This window comes from Castanea sativa, chromosome 3, assembly GCF_040712315.1.
Source record: "Castanea sativa cultivar Marrone di Chiusa Pesio chromosome 3, ASM4071231v1".
NCBI classification, from domain to species: domain Eukaryota; kingdom Viridiplantae; phylum Streptophyta; class Magnoliopsida; order Fagales; family Fagaceae; genus Castanea; species Castanea sativa.
Genome location: NC_134015.1, coordinates 9,264,734 through 9,278,454, shown reverse-complemented (window position 1 = coordinate 9,278,454; position 13,721 = coordinate 9,264,734). Strand labels below are relative to the sequence as shown.

At 36.2% G+C, this 13,721-nt stretch overlaps 1 protein-coding gene across 3 annotated transcripts; it reads right to left on the bottom strand.

Annotated features, from left to right (window-relative positions):
• Positions 1-349: 349 nt before the first annotated feature.
• LOC142627964 (sucrose nonfermenting 4-like protein) lies at positions 350-13,419 on the bottom strand. Of its 3 annotated transcripts, XM_075801873.1 has the most exons (14): positions 12,418-13,419; positions 12,130-12,217; positions 7,383-7,553; positions 6,655-6,762; positions 6,473-6,532; positions 5,857-5,946; positions 4,478-4,618; positions 3,502-3,646; positions 3,264-3,431; positions 2,675-2,738; positions 2,495-2,564; positions 1,255-1,316; positions 1,050-1,167; positions 350-966 (listed from the first exon to the last, which is right to left on the bottom strand). In XM_075801873.1, the coding sequence occupies exons 1-13, from the start codon at positions 12,540-12,542 to the stop codon at positions 1,071-1,073; spliced, it is 1,389 nt and encodes a 462-aa protein (XP_075657988.1). In that variant the 5' UTR covers positions 12,543-13,419; the 3' UTR covers positions 350-966; positions 1,050-1,070. The 3 variants fall into 3 exon arrangements, with proteins under 3 accessions (XP_075657988.1, XP_075657987.1, XP_075657989.1); XM_075801872.1 differs by lacking the exon at positions 1,255-1,316; XM_075801874.1 differs by lacking the exons at positions 1,255-1,316; positions 12,130-12,217; positions 12,418-13,419 and adding an exon at positions 7,246-7,288 and having other exon boundaries at positions 7,383-7,547.
• Positions 13,420-13,721: the final 302 nt, after the last annotated feature.

Genomic DNA, 13,721 nt, shown 5'->3' with positions numbered 1-13,721 from the left:
AAGGCCTTGTTTTGTTCTACAACCATAAACTGTGCACACGCTTCAACACCAAGATTAACATAACCCTTTTCTTTTTATTGAGAATATAAGCATACAACCCCTAATGAAATCTGACCTTCCATTTCACAATAATCTCACATTAATCCCAGATAAATCCATATACATAAATTAATAAGATTTGTAAAATTCTAACAGTGAATGGTAGGATATATGGTCACTTTTCAATCTCAACTCTAGCTATGACTAGGATAGCCTAGTTAGTGGTTGGACATGATCTCTACAACAGTAGGGTTCACTCTTCACTGTAAATTAGACTGAAAGCAATGATATCATATTGAAGCTCTAAACAAGAGACACAAACAAGCCATCTTAAATTTATAGACAATTAAACCCCGTGACATAAATTGTCACAGCCCAACAAACAGCAATGTTACAATAAAACAATCGAAGAACAGCAACTGAAATTGAAATTGAACTAACAGACTTTTTTACGTACAGCCGAACAAGTGGCAAAGGGTGCCATATAAAGTCTTCACTTCTTTTTTCCTGCCTCATTTTCTGTTAGCACTAGACACAAACATGGCAGCTGTGCCAGCTGCACAGTTGATAATAATTAGGTGTTGAAAAGGTAAAAAATTGAAACCTCACAATTTACAGAATTTTTTTTTCTCTTTAAAATTTTCTATCCTAAAGATGGGGGTGGTGCTCAGAAGCATGAGGCTAGTCCAATCAAGACTTGGAGAAAGAAATTAGAGCTTTCACAATGGGAAGGAGATCACAGCTCAAAGATACAAGATGTCAATAAATCAATGGGACTTCCCAAATGGCACCATCGTCAACCCCTTCATGTGAAATGGTGGCCAACAAAGTCTGGATAACCTAGCAAGAATTTGAACACATCACTCAATGATATTATACCTTCCACACGATTGCTGCCAGCCTCCACAATTATAAGTCTCCTAACCCCTGAAAGGATACACGTGAACAAGCTACTTAATTGATCAAGGGGAAATAACATAAACCATCTTAAAGAGAGCTAAGCAAATTACCAGGATTTGCCAACCGTTTCATCACTTCATGCAGGGGATCAGATCGCAAACACATCTGACATCTCTGTCCATTGAAGACCCCATGAGGTGAGTTTGCATCTTGTCCCAATCGCAATGCCTAAATGCATAGAACATTGGCACACTTAGAGAGATAAGGTAAAGCATTGTGCCTGAATTAACTACTAGTGTAAGTAAAACTACTTGCATTGTGCCTGACTTAACGACTGAACATTTGACATCCAGAAGTTTGGGCAGACACTGCAGCAACTGGCTCAAGTAAATTATGAGAATATACAATTACTGATTGATCCTCAAAATCAGTATAACAATGAAAATTCATAATTGTTTTCCAACCAAAGAATAAACTACAAATTTCTTTAAAATTTTGCACTTTGGAGAAATTAAAGATAAGCACATTCCTCTGGGAAATTTATATCAACAAATGTAGATATTTAGACTTGTTACCCAAAGAAAAAGGACTCCAAGCAAGCTCAGAAAAGACGTAAGTGGAACAATTCATTGCATTTTGGTCAAAATTATTTGATTAGTAAGTACCAAATGCAAATAACCAGAATCAAAGCAATGGGAAATCATCACTTCTCTGAGTCATCAGGATGATGAAAATTTAGGAGATGGTGAGACAGTAGCTGCCAGTTGGGGTGGGAGTAAGCTTATCCCCATAAAACTAAGATATTCCATTATTGTCCACAACAAATAATGCTTTTTCAGGAAAATGTAACAACCATCAATAAGAGCAAGAACAATAAAGTACATTACAAATATATTTCTCGCCAAGTATGGCGTGCAGGGCCTAACAAGAGTCACAACTTAAGAAGCCCAATCACCCTCATAAATATTATAAACCATGAAACTCTCCCTTCATTTTACTGCTAATAAGTAATAATAAGTGATGATTCAGTGGCACCATGCTTACGTGCTTTTAACTAAAAAACCCAAAGAATATAAAATTATCTCTTATCTTCTAAGCTTTATCAAGCTGAACATTTTTCTAAGAGTAGAAGATGCACTGGATTGAACTGAATAGATTCTAGGTCTCATCTGAAACCCAAACACTAATGTAATAATGATAAGTCAAAGTAATCACAGAAATTAGAAATTTTCATCAATTAATGCAACCCAGGATATATCTTCTTGGAGCAAAAAGCTCACTTAACAAAAAGAATATTTTCTTTCAAAAGAGCTGGCTGGCTACCATACCTACATGCCTAATGCGTTGGATAAGTGTGTGTGTGTGTGTTTTTTTTTTGTTGTAAATTAAGTACTGCAGTTGGATGAGTGACAATGAGAAACTAACCTCATAAATACTAAATTGTCATACATCATACATTATGCAACCAAGGAAATATCTTCTTACAAAAGAGGTGGCTAGCTACCATACAGTCTATGTGCCTAATGCAATCAGATGAGTGCCAATGAAAAATTACCTCAAGAATACTCATTTCATCGAGGCGAATTTGTGCATATACTTTATCTTTTGCCAAAGCAGTAATATCACTGAGAAGGAAATAGCACACATCTGTGAATTTGTGCATGTACTTTATTTTTTGCCAAAGCAGTAATAAAGAATACCTTTATACAAATCCAAAAGTGAGACAGCAGATTACCTCCGTGAATAAATATCCAGCAACGAGCCGTTATCATCCACAATCGGTATTGAACTAACTCCAGCTGCAAAAGGGAAAATGTAATAACACAAGGCCAACAGATGAGGTAGAATAATTGAAAGAAAACCAGCTTGCTGCTTACAAAGTCAAGTGTTATAATGCAAAAGCTAATGAAGTTAAAATCAGGAGGAACAAAGAATTCTCAGCAACTAGAATACTCCTAGCCTGGAAAAAATATAATTCCTCTCAAACGTTCATCAATGGATATGCGGAAGAAAGATGCCTTCTCATACAGATATGGTTGGATTAGCACAATCCTCAAGAAATACTTGAAGGCCAAAAACAAAGTGCAGTAAGAAGAGGATTAAGCCCAGGTATGTGATGCAGAAGACCAAAACAAACAAGCCAATTCTTACAAGATTAAAAAAAAAAAGCATGTGATTGATTTTTCTTTTCCTCCTATAAATTGGGGGGGAAAATTAATCCTCCAATCACAAACCTTAGTTTTTACAGTAAGATTTTATTATTTCCATTCCAAGAACATCACCAAAACCTTCATGCAGTTGTTACAGAAGAGAAGGAAAATCACCTTGAACCAACAAAGCTAGAGCAGCACTAAGAGAGGCATTTGGCCTTAACATTGCAAATGGCTTCGAGTCACCAATTTTTGGTACCCATGTTCCACAAGGAATTGAACAAATTGGTTGTTGAAGAATGGGCAAGGAGCTAGACGAATGTCTAAAATACCTGTATATACCTGAAAATTAGGCCCATGGATTAGTTTCAAAACATGTAACTTTTAAGTGACAAACCTGGAAGAAGCTTACATTTTAGTATCCCAGACAGGGAAGCAAGATGTAGTAGCTGCGGAACTGAACCATCCTGCGAAGAAAAATGGATTATGGGAACTGTTGCCACCTTGTTTTGCAAAATTTTCAAAGCAACATCTTTCAGACAATCATTTGGCCCAGCCTGTGGAAAACAGAAGTAATAAATATTAGACTATTGAGACAGCACACTCCAGCATCAAGATATTTTGAGGTAACTGAATCCTAGTTCCCCCATCAATCAGCAAAAAGGATATTTGATTATAAAACTCATACTTTAAATAATCAACAAACAGTTTTAACATCTTTAACCAATCAACAGAACTACAATGAGGGTAAATAGGTTAACAGATACACATAGCCAGCTAACTACAGAATGGGGGGAGAAATTGCAGAGGGGTGATACAAACGCTAGGATCTAAGGTTGTTGCAATATATGTCGATACATATTAACACCAGAGTCCAATATAACACAAGTCTGGCTAAATTGCACAACATGCCACCTGCATGCCAAAATATACAATAGACTCCTTCACACCATCTGATCAAAGACTTTCTTGATGTAAACCTCCAAAAAAAGTTCAACATAAAAGGGAAGTCCAACCATCTGACAAAGTGTAAGGTAGTGTAAATTTATTTGACAGGAAGCATTGATTGTCGGGACAAGTTAAGCAAATTCTCTCCCTCCAAATCCCATCAACACTACATACGGTTCTTACGGAAATCTAAAACTAAAGAGGACACTAAAGAAGCTGCAAATTCTGGCACCCTCATCACATTTTTCAAATTTTTATATCTAGATCTTTACGAGTTAGCAATATGATCACCACATTCATGTAAGAGCAGAATATGCAGTCAAAATGCAGCTAAGAAGCACCTTTTTTCGAATAGCTCAAAAGATGATAATCATTAGAAATTTAAGTTTTCAGACGTGCTTGCTAGATCCTTTTGGCACAGAATCTCAAGAAGCACTTACATGAACAAGATGTCGACGAGAAAATGATGCCCCATTGCCATCCATTGTTCTAGTAAGATGTAGTTTTCCCCCCTCTTTCCAAGCTGCTATAGTATGTGTTTCAAGCTCTTCCTCTGTCAAGTTTGATCCATGACTCCCAAGCTGAAATTCAGAGGGTTACACGTGTTAAAAGGACCTAAGGTATGCTTTTATCTACAAGCGCAAGTGTTTGTTTGTTTTTCAAAGAAAACATTGAGGAAACGAGCATCCAGAAGACAAAATAAACTTGGACGATCAAGCAAGCAGTCAAGATATAAGAAGGGATGAACCACAGACAATATACAAATATATAAGAATCATTTTACAAATGCTTTTCTGTAGGATTGCGGTAGGTGAAGTTATCAAAATAAATAAATTGGGATTGGCAGCCATGAAAATTCAAGAGCTAAGGATAAACATATTGATGAGCATAACAAAAGCTAACCATGCTAAGGTGTACAGTACTCCAAGAAGGATTTTCCAAAGCATGGATCTTTTTTTAAATGGTTGCCCAAACTACCTTTTTGATAAGTAATAATGCTTTATTGAAGAATTAAAATAATAAAAGGAACCAAAGCACACGGGCAGTGTACTAAGGTACCAACAACACAACAAAACTATGATGCATGAAAACTAAAACTATCACGCAAATGATTGCCCAAACTACTTTCTCCCAATAAACTCTAGCTCAAATGGCACCTCCTCTCCTCGTAAGAGCAATCAAATAATAGTTTTTCAAGCAGGTGGATGTATACCCATTAAATAATACTCTCCTTAACATACAAAATAAGCTACTGAATTTAATCTTAACTAACTGATCTTTCAAAGATGCTTTTTTTTTTTTTTGATAGGTATCTTTCAAAGATGCATAAATCAGAAAACCTTGTAAAGTGGTTTATTTACTGAATCATAACAAATCAAGTGACCCGGAGGCAGTCCCCTTTTTACCCAAGCTCATGATACAGTGACTTGTGATGTCAGCAGATGAAGAGAATATAGAATAATTAAATGAAGAGTCTTATGGCAGTAATGTAGCACCACATTGGTGCTACTTTTTAATTTGGCAGGTTTCACAAGACTAAGAAGCATTGTGTACCTTGCACAACCACAAGTCTTAGGAGAGTTGTAAATTTTCATAAAATCAATAGTTTTCTAATACTTCTTATGTAAACCCTAGTACATTCTTTTTTTTTTTCAAATTACAAATATAGTTGTCCTTTATAGCTATCACCAGCACATAAAAGTTTCTGATATTCTGATGTCAATCCATGTACATTTTAAATTTTAAAACAAAGGACAGTTTTCCTTCAAAACCACCACAGCACAAGGTAACATTGAAGTTTACTTCAAGCCAAGGATACCTCTTTCAATATTAGGATGAAGTCCAACGCACTAAGAACTCCAACAAACTGGCCCTTGCAAAAATCCCAGAGAGGAGCCACAGAGATTCCCTGGAAGTAGCTTATATCAGCAAAGACGTACATCTAAGCTAATAATCAGCAATTCAGTACCCAAAAAGAAAGGCTAATAATCAGCAAAGACACACAAGTAAAAAGATCATATGCTAGAACAAAATAGTAATTAAAAAAGTGAATGACAGAAAAACCTAAAGACAGGCATAAAAAAAATATATATATATATATATATATATAAAAAAAAACACCAAAGCTGCTAATTTACATTACCCAAAGGAGAAGGATAATAAGCATCAAACTTATAAGCATCAAAAGATCAACTACACCCCTTGGAACACCCTTTTTCTCAAAAGAAAATGAAAAAGCCAAACAACTCTCATAATAAAAAGACAGGCCCTAGAAACTAATATAAAGCAATTGGGTTAGTTCAACACCCCCCCCCCCCTCCCAACCACCAATACACACACACACACGCACATATCAATACACACACACGCGCACTTCTGTCAGTGCATGTGCTCTAATTGATTAAATGGGTTTCTGCATGTAAAAGGACAGTCACCTGCTCATAGAGAATATGAAATGCTTGCTTCACAGGTAAGTTAACATCCAGGGCAATGATCTGCACAATGAAAGATTTAAGACAATTGAACTTGAAAGCAATGAGTTTACCAAGCAAAGAGTGGCAAAATCATAGATAATTAAAACATAAATAGCTCCTTAAAAGGGTAAAAGCATTCGAACCTTGCCTGACTCAGGAAGCAACTCATAAGCATTATGTGTAGACAGGAACAAAGATATACGGTGTCGAGAAACCTCCAAATCAGTCACTGATATCCTTGGAACTGCTTCCTGCAAAGGACCATGCAACAAAGTGACCTATTTTATATTACCAGATAGTAAACATAAAAGTATTAAAACAAAATACTAACAATGACTTTAGAACTCCCCCTATAAATAAAATAAAAAATCTTTTTATTAAAATTAATACTAAATCCAAGAAACTTGATCAGCGAAAAATATTACCATGAAACACTATCATGATTATCAACAATGTATATAGCTCTTTGGATTGTTCTTTTCTGGCAAGCAGGAAGAAGCAAAATCAACAACAGATTTTCTGGCTAATCAAAACCTAAAAAGACTTTTCAGAAAATTTTCAAGTCCTCCCTTAATTCTTCATCTTTTTTTAGGGGGAAATTTATCTCTCTGCAATTTATTGCTTTGTCTGATAACCACATTATGACACTTGGACAGTTGCAAGCAAAGTAAGAAATTATTATCACAAATTATTCGTAGGTGTGAAGAACTTTCAAGAATGTGGGGGAAACTTACATCTGATTGCCATATTATGACACTTGGACAGTAACTATAATTACTGTCGCAACCAAGAAAAATAAAACAGTTATTGGAATGCTAGCAGCATTTGAGAAACAGAACTTAAATTTTTTAATATATATATGTTGCCTTACCGGGGGCATAACGACATCATAATCCATGTCCATGTCAGGTGGTTGATGACTATAAGTAGGGGGAATCATATCCGGTTCCCTTATTAAGATGGTATTCACTAACCCATAATCCCCTGTTATGAAGGGCTGACTCTCATCATGCCGCCACACTCCATCAACGCAAAACTTGTACTGCATGGGTATGAAAACATCAAATCTCAGCATCAACAGCAGCTTTCAATAACTATATTATGTATTAATATCCATTATTACTCAGCACAACAATGAAGACCTCTAAAACAATTAGAAGTATATATTTGTGCCTCTAAGAATATGCAGCAGCACCTTAATGGACAAAATCTAAAGAATCACAAAAGATTACGTACAGAAGGATGAAGACTCAAAGAAATCAGCAATGGAGTTACTACTAGTAAAACCCATGCACAGCACCAATCAAACAACAATTGAGAAAACAAAGCTATCAACTGAGCCAGTGAATTTTTGATGTCCTTAAATATACGACAATTTCGTTCCCTCCACAAAGTCCACATCAAATAACAGGAAAATATTCCAAACATCCAAAGAATGCTTGCCTACCCAATTCTGCCAACTTTTCTGGGAGCACCCACTGAAACCAGAAAATATGAAAAAAGAAGCTCCACTACTCAAGAGCAACCTTATAGCATAACAAAAGATGCTCCAATGTCCACTACAACAGCGCACACAACACCACCATGTACTTTTTTAAAGGCCATGCTTCATGTCTAGGCCAGTCACAATTATGGCTACATTTGTTTCTTTGTAAAATATTTTACAATTCCTGAAAATGCTCTAGAAAACATTTTCCAGTGCTTGTTAGGTTGTATAACAAAAAAAAATTTCAGTTGTAAAATATTTTTACATCAGAAAATTATATTACAACAAAACAAACGGAGCCTATATCTACAGATCCTTCAATCGTGTTTGGGCTTTAGAAATAATGACGAGAGGGGTTTTTTTTTACTATTATTATGTTTAAAACACACACCCAAAGAGTTTTGAGCATTGACCTTACCTCCAACCACTTTTATAGGGAGAGGAGGTACTGTTTGAACTAGAGCTCATTGGAGGAAAGAAATGTTTCTTTGACACCATCGTGATGATAAGAATCTGTTGGCAGCTCTTCCAAACATCTATCAGCATAGCTACTAAGCCTTTGACTACCTAAGTTTTCCCTGAAAGCAATCACGCCTCCTTAAGGTATTGGGCTTCTTTTTTTTTTTTGATAAGTAAGAATGTTTGATATGCGAACGGCTGCTCTATGCACGAAAAACATAGAGCAGACTCAGAAAATACAAGAAGAAAAACAAAGAGAAACATAAAAGAAAACCAAACAACAAATTAATTACAAAGAAGACAGAGAACTAAGAAAAGAAAGGAGAAAATCACTAGTCGTGAGTTCCCAAGCCCAAGACCAATCAAAAAGAGTCCCACTAAAAGAAGCAAGCATCTGATCACCGAAACTGTCCAAATCCTCAAAAGTCCGCCAATTCGATTCCTTCCAAATACACCTTAGGATGCACAACGGAACTAAGTTCAAAATCTGAGACGAGTGCTTCCTCAACCAATTCCACCAACCAAAAAGCAAATCTGGGATCGATCTAGGGATAACCCAAGACAAACCAAAAGTTGCTAAGGCAAAACTCTACAACCGATGAGCCATCTCACAATGAAGAAGTAAGTGGTCTACCATCTTTCCACAATGTCGACACATAATGCACGAGTCTACAAAATCCAATCTCCTCAATCTCAATTTATCACCTGTTAGAATCTTATTCCAAGCTACACACTAAACAAAAAAAAAGAAACCCGTCTAGGTGCCTTTACTCTCCAAATACCTTTCCAAGGAAGACAATTGACGGGGAATCCCGCAATTTGTTATAATACGACCAGATGTCGAACTCCCCATTAGGTTTCAACTTCCAACTCATCCGGTCTCCAACATCCAGTGGAGGAGTATTAGCACCCAAAATAAAAAGAAAATGCAGTCCTTCATCCATCTCCCAATCATTAAGTCTTCGACTAAAATGAACATCCCAAATTCTTCTATCCTCTGCCCCCTGCCTTGACAAAGAAGCTTCTACAGATGTCTCCTTATCAATGGCAACACCATGCAGCCTTGGGAAAGCCAATTTGAAAGGTTGATCCCCATACCACCCCCTGCCAAAATCTCACTCTATTCCCCAACCCAACAACAAACTAACAATTTTTGCTAAAATCCTCCCATCCCATACGAATACCTCTCCACAAACCACACCCATGAACTCTCCTCCCTAGCTTTGAGGTCCATCCCCCCATTCTTCCCCATATTTTGAAACTACCACCCTCCTCCATAACCAATCCTCTTCCTTCCCGAATCGCCACAACCATTTCCCCAATAAAGCCTTATTGAAAGTAGTAAGTTTTCTTATCCCCAAGCCATCGTTAGCTATAGGTGCACAAACTTTATCTCATCCTACCAGATGAGTCTTGCTATCACCCCAAAGAAAATCCCTTTGCAACTTCTCAATTTCATTAACCACATAAATAGGAATGGTGAATAAAGATAGGAAATAGGTAGGAAGACTAGATAATGTACTCTTGAGTAACATCAATCGACCCCCTTTAACAAGTACAACTTCTTCCAACCGGCTAATTTCTGCTCAATTTTCTCCGAAGGCGAAAGGCGACCTTGAGGAGCCAAGGCCTTGTATCGCCCGAGGCATGAGGCGACAAAAAGGCGCTAGCCCGAGTAAAGCGAGGCGCCAAATTCTTAATATATTTATTTTACATATAGAACTTCAATCATATGTACCTAGTGTATTATAATATTATAATGAAGTGCTTTCCAATGTGTAGCATGAAGAAATTAGGTCTACCAAATTATTTCAAAATAGGATTAACATGGTTTAGGCTCTATTAGTTATTTCTAACAATACATTTTACAATTAGCTTCTATATAACAATAAGTCTTACAAAACAAATTTGTAAATTAATTTAACTAACAATAGGCTTTTTTTTTTTTTTGATAGGTAAAAAAGATATATATTCAAGAACCCTACCTTATGCAAAAAAACATAAGACAGAGAGATAAATACAAAGGGAAAAGAAAGAGTAAAAAGAAAAAGAAAGGAAAAGAAACTAAGTACACAGGAGAGAACTAAGGAACATAGGGAGAGAATTACTAGAGGTGAGTCTCCAAACCCTAGACCAATGAAACAGAGTGCCACTAAGAGAGGCCAAAAACTGGTCATCTGAGCTTTCCATGTCCTCGAACGTCCTCCTATTGCGCTCCCTCCAGAGACACCACATCAAGCATAAAGGAGCTAAATTCCAAATGCTAGACAAATGCTTTCCAGGCCAATTCCTCCAACTGAATAGAGTATCCGCAACTGATATAGGCAAGACCCAAGAAAACCCAAAAGATCTAAATACCAAACTCCACAGTCGAGAAGCCTTTTCACAGTGTAGTAACAAATGATCCACCGTCTCCCTATTACTGCGACACATGATACACCAATCGACAAAATCCAACCCTCTACCCCTCAAATTATCCCCTGTAAGGATCCTAACAATAAGTTTTATAACATGCCTTTTGAAATTAATAGTCTAAAAATAGGTTTCACAACAAACTTCTATAAAAAAAAAATTAATTAAAAAAATAAAAATAAAAACTTGAGGCTCTCGCCTTAGCGCCTTTTTCATGGCTTAAGGAGGTCGCCTTGCTCGCCTAGGCTCTAAAGGCAAGCACCTCACTAAAGGCGCCTCGCCTCGCCCGGGTGCCTAGGCGAGCACCCGGCTCACCTTTGACTATACCGGGCTTATCCTCAATTGTTGATGTCTCAAAACCAGTCATAGTAAATAATTTTCTCTACTACGTAACACTAGTTAAAATTCCACCAAGATTTTACATCCCCTTACTCTTCAAATAAAAAATTATTTAAATAAAATAATAAAAAAAAGCCCCAGTTGCCTACTAGGCTAGGATTAAGGATGGGAAAATTAAGGCTATTTGATTGATTGTAGGGAGACTGTAAGCTATGAAGTGAATTATGGCTTAGAAGTACACAGTACTCAATACTATGTAGCAATGGAACGGCAGATAAAAGTGTCTAGCACACAGTGATCAGGAAAAGATATGGACCTTGCAAGCGAATATGAACTCCGACTCATCTATTACAAAGAACCATCAATGCCCAAAGAGGCATGCTTCAAACTTCTTCAATCATTTCCACTTCAAATAAAATATTGGGAAGGCTGTAGATTTCATGATCCTGTTATTGATTAATTTCAAAATGTTTTCCATTATATGTCTCTACAACAACCACCAAGCCTCACCCCCCAAAAAAATAAAAGAGTCAACATTCAGAAGACATAACTCAACTTCTTCTCTTTTTTTTTTTTTTTGGAAAGTGAAGGCAAGCTTCAAACTTCTACAATCATATCTTCTTCAAATCTAATATCAAGTAGGCTGTAGGTTTAATACTTTAGTTCCATGAACCATTTTTGCTCACAGTGGAATGACATGTTTGGCATTATATATTAACCTTGAAATAAGTTTAGTAGCAGCTTTAATAGCTAAAATTGACGGTTAACTCTAACCATCTTTGATTTTTATGTTTCTAAAATCCAATCATATTGACTTCTACGTTACAAAAAAAATGTTAAGACATAACAGCAGTTAAAAATAAGGGGTATGTCTGTTTCCTAGAGCCTAGTATAACCATATCAATCACAATAGCTCATTAACCTGGTGATTTCCCGGTGTCAAATTGCAAACAACTTGAAACACGTCATCGCGTCCCTCCACCAGAGACATAGGTATACTTCCTGACCACCTATTCAAACAATAAATCCAATAAAAACCCCATATCACATATTTAATCTATATACTAAAAGCCACATCCAAACGAATGCAAATTAAACATATTTTGATCACCAAAAGATGAAAAACCTTTAGAAGTATCAATAATATAAAAAAAATACAGATCTGGGTATTAACATAAACGTCAAAATATGATCATTTTTAGCCTCCAACCTTGTGAAAGTCCCACAAAGTGCCACGCTTCTTCCCCCATTTCGCCACAGGAATGTATAGGGAATCAAAACCGGAACCGAAATTCCACTGCTATCATGGCCTCTGTCCGGAACAGAACCAAACATTTCCACCAAAATCTAATACAAAACCCACAAGAAAACCAATCCACAGGAAATATACAAACCTTTTCAGCTACTAAACCACTTGATTTTCCACCCAGAACTCAACCAACATAACAATTTTCATCAAAAAAATTCACACACAAACACACATGCCCTCAGAGAATCCCAGGCTTCAAAACCCAATTTTTATTTTCTCTTTTTAACATATTTTCAATAGGGATCCTCCACAACTGAGCAGAGGAGGACCCCCCTAAGGCTTAGACATGTAGACCCTACCAAATCAAAACCAAACCCTGAAAAACCCTAATTTTTACTCTTTTTTAATTTTCTATATTCAACAAAACCAAATCATCAATCCCCAATTTCACAAAATCACTCAAATTTCCACCAAAAAACACAACATGCAAAAACCCACAAAATCCAACACCTCCCCCAAATCAAAAAACAAAACCCCACAAAAAAAAGTTTCAAACTTTTCCACAAATTTAGCTCTGATCTGACAGGAAATGAAGAATTCAGAGCTGAATCGAATCCAAAGCTCCGAAATTTTGAAACTTGACGAGGAATTAGAAGTGGGAAATAGAGAGAGACTATTTTTTTGGTGTAATTATGATGAAATTTGAGGGTTTACAAAGTGTGACCTAGAGAGAGAGAGAGAAACACAGAGAGAACCCTAGTTTTGCAAAAGGAAGCAGAGAGAGAGAGAGAGAGAGTGAGAGTGTGTGTGCGCGTGCGTGTGCGTGTGTGGCATTGTTGGATCTTCGAGGGGGTTTTTGTTTTTGTGGGCTCTGAATGAGGAATCTCTGCGTGAGAGAGAGAGAGAGGAAAAAGTGTAAAAGAGAGAAAAAGGAAAAAAGGGGAAACAAAATGCCAAAATGCTATTAATTAATAACTACTCCTACTAGTTTTAAATTGGGTATTTTACTTTTATATCCTTCTAAAAAAAATTCTCTTTATCAAATAAAAAAATATATTTTCTTATTTTATAAAAAAAAACAATTATATTTCCAAGGGTTTACTTTTGATTCTTTGAACCTTATTTATAATTTGATAGATTTTTTCAATTTTTTATAAAATGTTTTTAAATATAGATGATTAACGTATGTCTTAAGGATATACATTAATCGGACTCTTTATAATTTTATTAAATAGATGTTTTTGATGAGACATAAAAATTGGTAC

What these genes read in the sequence shown, in the direction of transcription:
- LOC142627964 (XM_075801872.1), bottom strand. Translation starts at nt 12,542, where the DNA reads ATGTTTGGTTCTGTTCCGGACAGAGGCCATGATAGCAGTGGAATTTCG. An exon ending in TCATCCTAATATTGAAAGAG is followed by an intron (nt 4,619 to 5,856) that starts GTATCCTTGGCT and finishes TCTGAATTTCAG; the next exon opens with CTTGGGAGTCATGGATCAAA. An exon ending in CTGGATATTTATTCACGGAG is followed by an intron (nt 2,565 to 2,674) that starts GTAATCTGCTGT and finishes TTTCCTTCTCAG; the next exon opens with TGATATTACTGCTTTGGCAA.